At 43.5% G+C, this 14157-nt stretch overlaps 1 protein-coding gene across 5 annotated transcripts in view; it reads left to right on the forward strand.

Annotated features, from left to right (window-relative positions):
• Positions 1–14157, forward strand: part of KSR1 (kinase suppressor of ras 1) — a 230070-nt gene that overhangs the window by 201370 nt on the left and 14543 nt on the right. For all 5 annotated transcript variants that reach the window (XM_074189015.1, XM_074189014.1, XM_074189012.1 and 2 more), the window contains 7 exons: positions 588–636; positions 1740–2119; positions 3016–3112; positions 7432–7565; positions 8135–8266; positions 12050–12185; positions 12986–13119. In XM_074189015.1, coding sequence (XP_074045116.1) covers positions 588–636; positions 1740–2119; positions 3016–3112; positions 7432–7565; positions 8135–8266; positions 12050–12185; positions 12986–13119 — 1062 coding nt within the window. The remainder of the gene's footprint in view (positions 1–587; positions 637–1739; positions 2120–3015; positions 3113–7431; positions 7566–8134; positions 8267–12049; positions 12186–12985; positions 13120–14157) is intronic.

A 14157-nucleotide genomic window follows, 5' to 3' on the forward strand; every position in this document is an offset into this window, starting at 1 on the left:
AGCACTTACTTCCCCTCCCCATACCCAATTTAATAGAAAGAAAGAAAAACTAACTTTTGCAATAAATATTCATAGTCAAACAAAATGCATCCATCTCTTTCTGGAGGTGGAGTGGCATACTTCATCATTGAATCTGGAATCATAAGTGATCAGAGTTTTTAAATCTTTTGAAATTGCTTGTTTTTTCTTGGTTGCTGCTATTGTATAAATTGTACTCCATATCAACTCTGTCCTTTAAAGAAAGAAGAAACCAGCCCATATTGGGGAAGTGACTTTTTCAAGGTCACACACAACATTAGCACAGCTAAGGCTAAACCCTGATCTCCTCATTCTAATCCTGTGGGATTAAAACATCACCAAAATGAACCTGAATACTCTTTTCAGTGTTGAACTGGGAAAAATAGAGGTGGATTAAAAATGTATTTTTCCCAGAAACTTTTAGTAACTTCACCATAGATAGTTATTTGAAATTAAAAAATCATGACTTGGGGGAAAACAGCAGACTTGACTGCAGTTTAACTTTCCATCTCCATGAAAACCAGAAAGGTCTGCTTTTAAAACTCTTTAATAAATCCTTCTCTTTCTAGGGTCAATGACCAACCAAAGGCCAGCAGGGCTGAGGACCATGAAACAGAGGTGAGCTTGGAGAGGGCACAGCGGAGATCCCTAGGTCAATCACTTCCTTTCCCTGTCTTATGGATGCCTTAATATCACTATCAGATGAATGGGCATAAAGCAGCTTTCTACCCTTTGGGAAAATCGAGAAATGGTGCTACCCTTAGAGCCAAAGGAACAACTCCAGTTATATGTTACAGTAGGTTCTAGGCTAATGCTCACAGGAGAGAAGAACAATTAGAAAATTCATGAGTTTTGCTTCCCTTTACATTTTTATCCCTAAAACTAATGACAGCTAACATGAGTTCCTTAAGATCCGCAAAGTATTAGTACATATATTAATCTCATTTGATCCTCATAACACTCCTGAGAAGAATTTTTTAGATGAGGAAGAGGTGAAGTGATTTACCCAAGGTCACACAGCTAAGCAGTGTCTGAGGCAGGATTAGAATTCAGGTCATCTTACGTCCAAGTCCACTCTTGCTCTTTTTCTCCACTTCAGCTGCTTCCTTAAGGCCAATTTGAAATGCAGGTTGGAAGTAAGGTGGAGCAGTGAAATCAGGAAGACCTCAGTTCAAATGTGAGTTCACACACTTACTAGATTATGTCCCTGGGCAGGACACTTAACCTCTGCCTGCCTCAGTTTTCTCATTGATAAAATGAGAGTAGCAATAACATCTACCTCCCAAGGATGTTGTGAGGATCCAGGTGCTATCGAAATGCTAGCTGTTACCATTATTACTATATTATTATTCTGTAGTCTGGTTTCTGGATATAAGAGGTTTGATTAAAGAACAGAAATCGTTTGATAATAAAAATATCTACAAAAAGCCCAACAACAAAACCTAAATTGATCATTCTTCCTCTTTGCTCTGACCACTAGCAAAAAAATCTGTAGAATTCTTCAGTACTGTTCATTAGGCACTGATAGATCATGCATCATGGAATGTTGGGGCTGGAAGGATCTCAGAGGAGCTGGTGGAATCCCAACCAGCTGGGACTTACATGTCTTTTTGAGGTTGAGTCTGGATTTCTATGATGTCCTGTCCAGTGGCTCCCTCTTTGGACCCTACAGTTTCTGATTTGACTCATATCTCCTTTTTTTTTGTTTTTTTTCCTCCTAGGTGGAAGAACAAGAGGCAAGTAAGTCAGAGCTGGAAGACGATGAGGATGAGTTGGAAGACCTCCCCAATTCCCGGAAGCCATGGAAAGGGATGATCTCTCGAAAAGCCAGCAAGACTAGTGTCTACCTGCAGGAGTGGGACATTCCCTTTGAGCAGGTGGAACTGGGGGAGCCCATCGGGCAGGGAAGGTGGGGGAAAGTCTACCGGGGCAGATGGCATGGGGAAGTGGCCATTCGTCTTCTGGAGATCGACGGCAACAACCAGGACCATCTCAAGCTGTTTAAGAAGGAGGTGATGAATTACAGACAGACGCGACATGAGAATGTGGTGCTCTTCATGGGGGCTTGTATGAATCCCCCTCACCTTGCCATCATCACCAGGTAATCAGAGGATCTGGGACTGCAGGCTCGTTTTCTTTTTAAAAGGCAATTGAATTATCTTGTTTCTATATCACCTTTATGCCCCAATGTATCCATCTCATCCTCGTCATCTAGAAAGTCATCTCGTATTCACAAAAGATAAAAAAACAAAACTGGTTTAGCAAAATTCACCACGGTTTCCACACCAAATTCAATAGAATATGCTGCATCCCATACCTGTAACTCCCAACCTTTGCAAAGATGGGAAGGAACCACATGTTCACATTCAATATCATAGTGCCCACATTTTAACTTTGTAGGTCTTGAAGGCAGCAGGGTAGCATGGTGGATAGAACACCAAGCAAGGAGCCAGGAAGACCTGAGTTCAAATCTCACCTCTCTTACTGTGTGATCGTTGGCAAGTCACTTAACCTCTTGGTCCTTATCTGTAAAACGGGGATAGTAAGAACTCCTGCCATAGGCTTTGCAAACCTTAAACCACTGCAGACATATGAGCTATTATCATAGGACCACAGAATTCTTGATCTAAAGTTGATATGCTATACTCAGAGGTATCTGGTCTGATCAATTCATTTTATAGATGGCAAAATGGATGCCTGAGGACTTTTAATTTTAATGATCTTCCCACTGTACCTCATTCACCCAGCCTTTTACAGATGAGGAAACTGAGTCTCTGGGTGACACTTAAGATGACAGGACTCATAAATGGGGAGGAATTTGAACTCAAGCCCTACCACACCAGAACCAGCTCTCTTTTCACCAGATGACTCAGCCCTCCACTCAGTAGATATTAGGCCTGAGATCCCTCCTGGGACAGCCTTCTCGTTGGACAGAGGAGGGCAGCCGTTCATGGGGTCTTTTCCTATCTCTTCCATCTCCCCTTCACTCTCCTACAGCTTCTGTAAAGGACGGACACTTCACTCCTTTGTGAGGGATCCCAAGACGAGCCTGGATATCAACAAAACCAGACAGATTGCTCAGGAGATCATCAAGGTAAGCAGATGGTCAACTTTCTATGGAATATGATTTTTCCAACTTTTGCCTCCCCTCCATTGCGATGCTGTGCAATAATCTGTAAGCTTCCCGAGGGCAGGCAAGGCCTGTTGGTTTATTTTTGTCCCCAGCACCCAGCCCGTAGCTGACAGAAATGGGTGACTTTCAGCCTCTCTGCCCATGATCTATAAAAATGACGAAATTAGAGGTTGTTATTATTTTTGTGTCTTGGACCCCTTTGGTCACATTTTAGTAACACCTTTGGACCCCTTCTCAGAACTACGAATAAAGTTAAATATATAAGAGGGGAAAGGGAAGGGAACAAGCATTTATTAAGATTCTATTATAAGTGCTAAATGATCTCATTAAATAGAATAATCTTGGGTGATAGGTGCTATTATCATTCCTATTTTACTGTTGAGGACACTGAAGCAAACAGAGGTTAAGTGCCTTTCCCCGTGATCACTCAGCTCTAGGAAGTGTCTGAAACTGGATTTGAACTTGGGCAAGCAAAACCAAAGCAAAATATAATTATCAAATCTTGTCAGGGGGCGGCTAGGTGGCGCAGTGGATAAAGCACTGGCCCTGGAGTCAGGGGTACCTGGGTTCAAATCCAGTCTCAGACAGTTAATAATTACCTAGCTGTGTGGCCTTGGGCAAGCCACTTAACCCCATTTGCCTTGCAAAAACCTAAAAAAAAAATCTTGTCAAACACAAATTCACAGTCTCCAGATTCCAAAACTCTGATCTAGACGACTCCGTTTTTTTAGAGGATGAAACATGTCCAGAAAGGGCAAGGGAGTTTCTCAGCATCACAGAGGGAGTTAGTGGCCACCCGACTCAATCTCAATCTCCTTCCATTTCCCCTCTCCCTTCCTTTCTTCCACTTCTCCCCTCCCCTTTCTTCTCTCTCCCTCTCTCTCTCCATCTTCCCCTCCTTCTCTTTCACTTCTCTCCTTCTCCCCTTCCTTCTCTTCCCTATCCCTATTTCTCCCCATTTCCCTCTTCTTTCTATTCCTTCTTCTCTCTTTTCTCCTATTCCCTTTTCTCTTCCTCTATTCTCCCTCCATATTTTCCTCTCCTCTTCCCATTTCCTTCCTTTTCCTATCCCTTCTTCCCCTTCTCTTTTCTCTACCTCTTCCTTTTCTCCTCTCCCCTCTCCCTCCATCTCTCCCTGCTTTCTCCCTCTCTCTTGCCTTCCTGGTTTCTTTTTCTTTTCTTCTTCCCCTTTCCTTCCCCTCCCCTTCTTCTCTATGTCTATATAAAGATTGGAGGAGGAGAAGATATTAGCTCTAGGATTTCTTCAGTTAAAATAACTCCTAGCATGGAAGCTTCTTCCACGGATGCTACAGTTTGGTCCCTTGTTTTTCAGAGAATCTCCTGGGGGCCCAAAGAGGTGCCTCTTGCCCATAGACACAGATCTAGTCTTTGCTCAGACAAGTCCACCACTCATTAAATGTATCAAATACAATTAATTATCATTATCATCATCAAATAAAATTATTTGATAAAGAAGTTAACTTGGGCCTAATCTGTTTTATGTTTCTGAACAGAGTGCCAGGAGTGGGCAACCTTTTATCTACCAAGAGCTATTTAGATATTTTATAACATCATTCACAGGCCATACAAACTTATTAACATAAAAATTAGCCTGCTACATGTTCAAATGTTTAATTAATTTACCCTAAAAGCTCCTAGATTTAATGAATTTAGAATGCTAATTGCAGTTGCCCTCACTAGATCAAATGATTTAATGGACTTTTTATGGCCCTCGGGCCAGCTATTTCCTGCCCCTACTGAAGATGCTTACAGACCTAATACTGGTCGGGGTCTTACAAAATCTGTCTCTAGTCACAGGGCAGAGCAAAGGGCATGGTTGTGTCCCCAGCCCAAAAAAAACTTCATTCGTGGCCCAGTATTAAAAAAATAAGAACATTCCTAAAATTTCTATTTTCTTCCCTTTCCATGCTGTAATAGATAGCTCTGGACATGGAGTCCGAAAGTCTGTCTCTGACATTGATAAGCCACATATCCCTGGGCAGACCATCTTGCTGTACCTCAGTTTCTTCTTTTGTAAATTAATAATAATTATAATGGCTAATATTTACTTCCTTTTAGTCAAGTGCTTTACAATTACTATCTTATCTAAGCCTCACAATAACCTTTGGTGCTAGATATTACCATTATCCCCATTTTACAGATGAGAATGCTGAGGCAAACAGAGGCTAAATGACTTACCCAAGGTCACATAGCCAGTAAGTGTCAGAGCAGGATTTGAACTTGGGTCTTCCTGTATCCAGGCCTAGCTCTGTATCCACTGCACCAGCTAGCTCCTGTGTTGTTTGAAACTCCAGCGAGCTAGTTTATGTAGAATATTTCAGACTTTAATTGGGCTCTCTGTGAATGTCAACTATTTTCATAATTTTTATTGTATGTCAGCCCCCCTCCCCCATCTCTTCCACATACAAATCAAGGAACAGCAGGGAAGTGGTAGAAAGCTGTTGGTTTGGGAGTCCCCAGACCTCAACTTCCATCCTAATTTTGCCAGTTGTTCTGTGTGTGACCCTGAGTAAATCACTTCCCTCCTTGGAGCTCAGTTTCCTCATCTGTAAAATGAGGGCCTCTGAGGTCCTTTCTAGCTCAAAGTCTATGAACTTATAATTGTTTCCACTGAAGACTGTGCTGATAAATGTTTAACAACTACTTCTTCAAGGTGGGGGTGGGGGGGTGAAAGCCCGTTCTCTGGACACATTTTAAAATGGAATGTGCATCTTCATATTTTCTCCATCACTTTTTAAGTCTGAGCAATCAACAAAAAGAGAGATCAAACCCTGATTTTGTGTTTGCTGACTCCTGAGGTTTAAATGAGATTGAACCCCCCTTCCTCTACTTCAGGATTTGTACAAAGTCTAAATCTCCCCTGAAAGAGGTGACCCCTGCCTTCTTCCCTGACCAAATCCTGAGATGAGTCATAAACATGGACTTAGATCTATGAGCTTTAAAGGAACTGGGAGATGTTCCGGAGTGAGTGACAGCCGTCCGAAGGTCCCCTGTCCATTAGCTATATCTTTCCCAACTGTACTTTAGTTGATCACCAAGCATTGTAAATTCTTACCATATACCAGACACATTCAGTGAAACAGCCTGCCCTCCACGTGTTGATGCTGGCACCTCTAAGGAAGTACAGGACATAGACAGAATACAGGGTTATTTGGGGAGTGGGCACTTGGAGGTGTGTGTGTGTGTGTGTGTGTGTGTGTGTGCATACGCCAGGCAGAAAAGACCTCATGAAAAAGATGAAGGAAGCTGAGGATTCTCAGAGCCTGAACAGACTCATTTTCCATCTTACTCCTGATGTCTCTGATATCATTCCCTTCCCTTAGCTAGCTTCTCTGGTCTGGATGAAAAGAGGAGACCTTTTCACAAGGTCTAGCTAGGGTCATCGCTCCTGGAGGGGATGAGAGGAGTCTCTGGCAGCTAGAAAGGAAACATCGAGGGAGTAAGGAAGGGTGGGGTGGGGAAAATGAACATGGCCTAATTCACTGTTTTGGAAATGGACCCTGGAGCTTGGTTGGGGTCAATCTGGATGCAGGAAACTCTCCTTTCCTGGAATCTCTTGCTTCATTCAAGATTAGGCAGTCAGGGGAGGGCTGTCAAGGAGCTGTTTTAAATGCTTTTCTGATACTCTCAGAGAAAGACAGAGCTGATAGAGTGGGCTTAGCCTAGGGTCAGCCTCACCCTAGGTTACTGCTTCTGCATTCACAGCCCCTCTCCTTCCCCATCCATCACCTCTTATAATCAATGATCAATTAGTCAACCATCAACTAAGTTCTTAAAATATGTCACTGTGCTACTGTTCTAAGCTGGAGATAAAACCAAGACTATTCCTGCCCTCAAGGAGCTTCCATTTTATTAGGGAGATAGCATATATAAATCAGAATGTACAAGATAAATCTAGTCTGAAAAAAAAAACAACAGGAATTTTTTCTTCCCAAAGGTGAGTATGGATATCAAACAGGCTGGCATGGAGAAAATAGAAAGAAGGAGAGTTGACAGATCCAAGAAAACGAGATGGAAGAATTCACTTCCTTCTTTCTAGTTAATGTCTTTCAAAGAAGACTCAGTGTGTGGCATGGCAGGGAATGGCCCTGCCCTATTATTACCTTACACACACACACACACACACCCTCCATGCTCCAACACCCATTTTCAAGGGACCCAAGTCTAAATCTGGCACCTTCAGAGCCACAGTCCTTTTTTCTGGTCTGGAAGCCCACAGACTCAGGACTCTGACTTGTCTGTGTGGGTCTCTTCTCCAGGGCATGGGCTACCTTCACGCCAAAGGCATTGTACACAAAGACCTGAAGTCCAAGAACATCTTCTATGACAATGGCAAGGTGGTCATCACGGACTTCGGGCTGTTTGGGATCTCCGGCGTGGTGCAGGAGGACAGGTGAGGCGGCCCAGGAGCCAGGGATGTTCCACCTGATCCAGCTCCCTCATTTAGCAGAGCAGACTTATATTCTGTTCAGTGGCTGGACAGCTCCCATACCACTAAAGACAGTGAAATGGTAATTAAAAAAATCAACCAAACTACCCAACCATCTGGGGATAGCTGTTTACTCCTTTTGTGTTAGGCCTACAACAATGCAACCCAGAATCCCAGTCTAATTCTGATTTGGGATTTTACAGTTTAAATTTGCTGCTTGGAGACAGGAATTTTTTGCCTTGTCTTTGTCCTGGACCAGCATGAAGCCTGTCGGCCCCTTCTTAGAATCTTTACTTTAAATGCATAAAGTAATATACATTGGGTGACAAAGAAAATAAATTCCACTGAAATACAGTTATAAAAGTATTTTTAAAAACCAAGTTCATGGACTCCAGGTTCAGAATCCCTGATCTAATCTGTTTATTGCCTTCCCTAGATCAGCCAATATAGGAAATTTATTTCATGGAAGCAAAGGGGAACCCTGGAAATGCCAAATTCTCCCATTTCTTTTTTTCTGTCTTTTTATAATTCAGGCGAGAGAATGAGCTGAAGCTGCCACACGATTGGCTGTGCTACCTGGCCCCTGAAATCGTCCGGGAGATGACTCCTGGGAAAGATGAAGATAAACTGCCCTTCTCCAGAGCCGCAGATGTGTATGCCTTTGGGTGAGCTGATGCCCTGGGCTCTTCTTCTATTTTCTCCTTGCTTGGGCTATGAGGGAACCTAGGCCAAGAATATAGAACATCGATGGCAATGCAAATCCCCCCCAAATGCTCCCCATGTTAGTGGTCAGTGAGTCAGCAAGTATTTGTTAGGCTCCTATGGGTGTTTCAACAAGAAGTAACCTGTCCCTGCCCTCCAGGAGCTTACAGTCTAACAGGGGAGGTCCCAACAAGATTAAGAAAGGAGGAAATCTTAATGGGGGGGGCAGAAAGAGGAAGGCGGCTTCTTGCAGAATGTGAGACCTGAAGGAAGCCAGTGGTAGATCTGCTGATGATTAACTCCCTTTGATGCTTGAGTCATATCATACAGTCCTTGAAGGGCCCCTTGGCCACCATAAGCCATCATGAACAAATCATGGGGATAATGAAGCTTTGTGAAGAGAAAAGGTGACTCAAACGATAACAGTTTAAATTGATGAGCGAAGGAAACTTTAGAAAGTAATAATATGCAATTGGAGTCAGAGAATGATGGCAAAGAGGTCACTCAATAAAGAGCCTTGGGAGCCTGGGAACCTTTGCTGAGGATGATGATGATGCTAGCTGACATGACTCTATCTTTCTAACTAGCTATCCACCTATGTGTCTATCCAATATAAAATATTAATATAAACAATATGTAATATAATATGTATGTTATATATGTTAGTATGTCTATCTCTCTCTCTCTCTCTCTCTCTCTATATATATATATATATATACACAATTTAATGTCGTGACTTGACTGTCACAACAACCCTATGAGAGAGTTGGTTAAGGTATTGCAGATTTTTGAGGGAGGGGATGAATTGGATCTATGATTTTATCAGTCGAGAACTTCCAGTATGGAAACTCCCTTTACTGATATAGGTTGGCAACTCATCTGCAACTGATAACCTTATAGTATCTGAGGGCACAAAGAGGTTGAACTGTTAGTGCTGTTTAATTGTTTTCACCAACCCTATGACCCAATTGGGGTTTTCTTGGTTTGCCATTTCCCTGACCAGCACATTTTGCAGATGAGAAAACTGGCAAATAGGGTGAATTGACTTGTTCAAGGTCACACAACTAGTAAGTGTCTGAGGTCAGTTTTGAACTCATAAAGATAAGTCTTCTGACTCCATACCTACTAGGTCTATGCTGTTCAGTTGTTTTCCAATTGTATCTAATTCTTTGTGACCCCATTTGGAGTTTTCTTGCCAAAGATAATGAAGGGGCTTGCCATTTCCTCTCCAGCTCATTTTACAGATGAGGAAACTGAGGCAAACAGGATTAAATGACTTCCCCAGTGTCCCACAGCTAGCAAGTGTCAGACACTGGATTGTGTCAGAATCAGGACTTGAACCCAAATATTACTCACTAACTTTAGCACTCCCAGCCCCACCCCATTATGACAAGTTTTATTTACTGGAATGCATTTTCCTTAGTATCTATTCTTTTTACATCCCCTACATTTCTATTGGGAATATCTCTTTTTCTTAGCCCTCTAGATAGCCATCAAATATAACAATATTTTTTTTTAATTTTTTGCAAGTCAGTGGGGTTAAGTGGCTTGCCCAAGGTAATTATTAAGCTAGGTGATTAATTATTAAGTGTCTGAGGCCAGATTTGAACCCAGGTACTCCTGACTCCAGAGTGGGTGCTCTATCTACTGTGCCATCTAGCTGCCCTTAATAATATTGTAAAGAAAAAAGGAAAACAGGAAGAAGAGGGAAAAAAACTTAGGAAAACCTAGCAATATTTCAAAAGTTGGAATATCTATGCACTGTCTATATAGGAGTGGGGTAAAGGAGGGATATGTATTGTCAATCCCTTTTTTGGATGAGGAAACTGAGGCTTGAAAAGGTTACCTTTCCTTTTATTCAAACTGACAGGCATGGCAAAGAAATGGTTATGGCCAGACTTGCCAGAGGTTCCATAGCTGAGAAGTGGGAGAGGCAGGATTTGAACCCAGGTCTGCCTGACTCTTAAATTCAACAATTTACTACTTCATAGTCTACTGCGTCACCAGCCCAGCATGTACCATTCACTAGAGGCAGATAGATGGGTTGTGCAGTGGGTAGAGCCCAGGACCTTGAGTCAGGAAGACCTGAGTTCAAATCTTCCTTCAAATGTCTACTAGCCTCTGCGTGCCTCATGTTGGGTGGGCATGGGGAGTAACCAGGTGGCACAGTGACTAGAGTACCAGAAAGCTAAGCTCAGATCCAGCCTCAGACACTTATTAGATCCTAGATAAGTCAGTTCACCTTGTTTGCCTCTGGTTTCTCATCTTTCAAATAAATTGGAGAAGGAAATGGCAAACCACTATGGTATCTTTTCCAAGAAAACCCCATGAACAAGTACATACATGATGAAAAGTTGGACAAAGAACAACAAAATGCCTCATTTTCTCTGTCTGTAAAATGGTTCTCAGCATAGCACCTCCTTCCCAAGTTTGTTGCAAGAATTAAATGAGATACAATTTGTAGAGCCCTTTGCAAGCCTAGGTATTGCAATAGAAATGCTGATTAGTGTTATTTTTATTAGCCTCAAGGTCCAGTACCTTGGGTGACTGATCTACTTTGGAGACCCCCCCCCCCAAGTCAAAGTGCCTCCTGACCCAACTCAATTATGAGTAGTTGAGTCAACTAAAGAAAAACCTTGAGAGGAGGAGACTCCAGGCCATGAGAGTCCAAATATCCAAGTGGTTAGTCTGGGCACGAGAGAAGAGATTCCTCCAGAGCCCCTTGGGAGGTAGTGGAGGAGGGGCAGAGGAAGCAGCCAAGAGGCAAAATTAGGCTCGATGGGAAGAGAAAACTTCCAAACTTTAGGGTTTAGGACTGAAAGGGATTGTCTTGGTTTTGTTTTCCTTGGAGACCTTTGGGTCAGAGCTGGTTGGTCATTGGTCAGATGGGTAAAACGGAATGGCTGCTGAGGTCCCCTTTTTAAATTTTTTAAAAAATTTTATTTAAGGCAATGGGTTTAAGTGGCTTGTCCAAGGGCACACAGCTAGGCAATTAAGTGTCTGAGTTCAGATTTGAACTCAGGTCCTTCTGACTCCAGGGTCTTATCCACTATGCCCTAGTTGCTCTAAGGTCCCTTTTGACTATGAAATTGTGTTATTCTAATTCTGTAGCCCTTCCTTCCTTCCTTCCTTCCTTCCTTCCTTCCTTCCTTCCTTCCTTCCTCCCCCTCCCTCCCCTCCCTCCCTCCTTTCCTTCCTTTCTTTCTTCCTCCCTCCCTCTCTTCCTTCCTTCCTCCCTCCTTCCCTCCCCTCCTCCCTCCTTCCCTCCCCTCCTCCCTCCCTCCTTCCTTCCTCCCTCCCCTTCCTCCTTCCTTCCTTCCTTCCTTCCTTCCTTCCTTCCTTCCTTCCTTCCTTCCTTCCTTCCTTCCTTCCTTCCTCTTCCTCCCTCTCTTCCTCCCTTTTTGTTTCTTTCTTCCCCTCCCCTACCTTCTTTTCTTCCTTCAGTGACTCTACAGATCACCTTACCTCTGAACTATTCTCACATATAGAATAGGCTAAGATTTGGGAGTGAATTATTAGACCTCGGGCATCTTTTCTGTGCTGATTCTTCTCTACCCTCAAAGTCTCAAGTAATCTTAGTGGGGGAGGAGGGAGAGGGTTCAAGGAAGACTTGGGGTCATAGATTCACAGACCTGGAGGGAGAAGGACCCCAGAGGCCATCCAGACCTACCTAGAATCCAGCCTGGTCCCCACTGGCCTACTCTGCTTTCCCTACTGTCCCACTTCAGTATGGATGGTCTTTGCAGGACGGTTTGGTATGAACTACAAGCAAGAGACTGGCCTTTCCAGACCCAAGCTGCTGAGGCCCTGATCTGGCAGATTGGAAGCGGGCAAGGAGTCAAACACGTCCTGGCGGGGATCAGCTTGGGGAAGGAAGTCAGTGTAAGTGGCCGCCGGCAGCACCAGGCCACCCTCTGGCCATGGTGGCCGCCTTTCTGGGAGACTTCAAGTAGGAGCTGGGGCAGGGGGTGGGTTGGCCAGCAGGATTCTGAAGACAATTGTAGGGGAGGGTCAGAAGAACCCACAAGTAGACAAGGGTCCTGAATCTGGGGTCTGTGAACTTTAAAAAAAAAACTCTGCTTAATGACATTTCGGTAAAATTAGTTTCCTTTTCAATTCTTGTCATATGTTTTATGCATTTAAAGAAATGTGATTCTAGAAAAGTGTCTGTAGAGGGTGTTAATTTGTGGTTTTCTAAGCGAGTATGTGTCTTACAAGGATGTTTGTTTCTCTGTTTGATGTTAAAACTCACCTCTCCAGGAATGTTTCCCCTTTGTTTAATTTAATTTTCTTTGTTCAATTTTCCACCTTCCTCCAAACCAGTCTACTTGTCACTCTCCATCTCCAGCCTTTGCACCTTTGCCCAGTCCCCCAAGCACAGCCCTCCTCAGCACAGCTCCTTAAAAATCCTCTTTGTCCTCCATGGTTCAGGTCCTGTAGGAAGCCTTTCTCAATCCTTCCAACTTTAGTGTTTCCTCACTCCTAAATGACTTAGTATTTCTTGGTCTGTCTACGAGTCCCCCCTCCCCCCCCCCACACACACCTACAGCCCTCACAGCATAGATAGGAATAGTTTCTTTTAGTCCCTCCATCCTTGTTTCCCTCAATTTTGTCTAACTTAAGAGGTCTCACACAGTAAAGGCTTGTGGAATGAATGGATAAATGAATGACTTATGTTGTAGGAGATCCTGTCTGCTTGCTGGGCCTTCGACCTGCAGGAGCGACCCAGCTTTCCCCTTCTGATGGAAATGATGGAAAAACTGCCCAAACTGAACCGTCGCCTCTCTCACCCAGGCCACTTCTGGAAATCGGCTGAGTAAGTATCCCCTAGAGCCAGGCTGGAAGCCCGAGGGTCTCTCCCCAGGTTGCCATGCCCACCCCTCTCCTGCACCTTCTGCTCTAAAGTGCCAGAGGCCTGAACAAGTCTATGCAGGCCTGCCCTTGCCCTGCTGCTGGATGAAAGTTGCAACAGGAGCCAGCGAGGGAGAGGGGATCACTGCTATGATGGGGGGGGCTTTGGGGAAGGAGATCAGGCATGGTGAACATCTTTCCCTCAGTGCTCTCCCACATGTATCCAATTCTCACCTTAGGGAAGGGGAAGGGGAGGGGGACCATTGGTGCTGAAACCCTTCCTCCCATGGAAGGGATGACTTTTGCAAATATTAAAGGTCAGTGAGAAATGAGGAAGCATCATTTACACCCTCCTCTATATCCCCCACCTAAAAAAATTATCTTTATGTAAAAATAGGATTTCTCACTTGTCTATGTTAAGGGCACCCCTAAGCCTTCTCCTCACACACGCACACAGATACACACACACACACAGACACAAGCCAGGAGAGAGGATGTACTTTATCCCATTTGATGCAGGCAAGTAACTAGCTGAGCCACAGTTCACATCAATATCCAGTGCCATTTGTAACCTAGAAGAAGACTGGATTTGGAGGCTGAAGACCTAGGTTTGAATCTTGGCTTGGTGCCTTAACTGCTATGTGACTTTGGGCAAATCCTTTAAGCCAGTTGGGCCTCAGTTTCCTCACCTGTAAAATAAATAAATTTAGATTTGATGATTTTAGATACCTTCCAGTTCTAAATCAATGTGTTCTAATCATAGTGTATACACACACACACACACACACACACACACACACACAGAATTTAAATCCCCTAGATTAGGTCCCTAATTTAATTCTAAGTCATATGTATTGACCAAAAGCACTTACTTCTTCCTTAATTTCATGATGCCCCATTTCAGACCATATGCTTAGAATCTAGTTTCCAAATGCATTCATCTCAAACAACTGTCTGGTGTAATTAGTTCAATTGTAGTCTTGTGTTGGTGGGACATTTCCAT

This window comes from Macrotis lagotis, chromosome 5, assembly GCF_037893015.1.
Source record: "Macrotis lagotis isolate mMagLag1 chromosome 5, bilby.v1.9.chrom.fasta, whole genome shotgun sequence".
Lineage (NCBI taxonomy): Eukaryota > Metazoa > Chordata > Mammalia > Peramelemorphia > Peramelidae > Macrotis > Macrotis lagotis.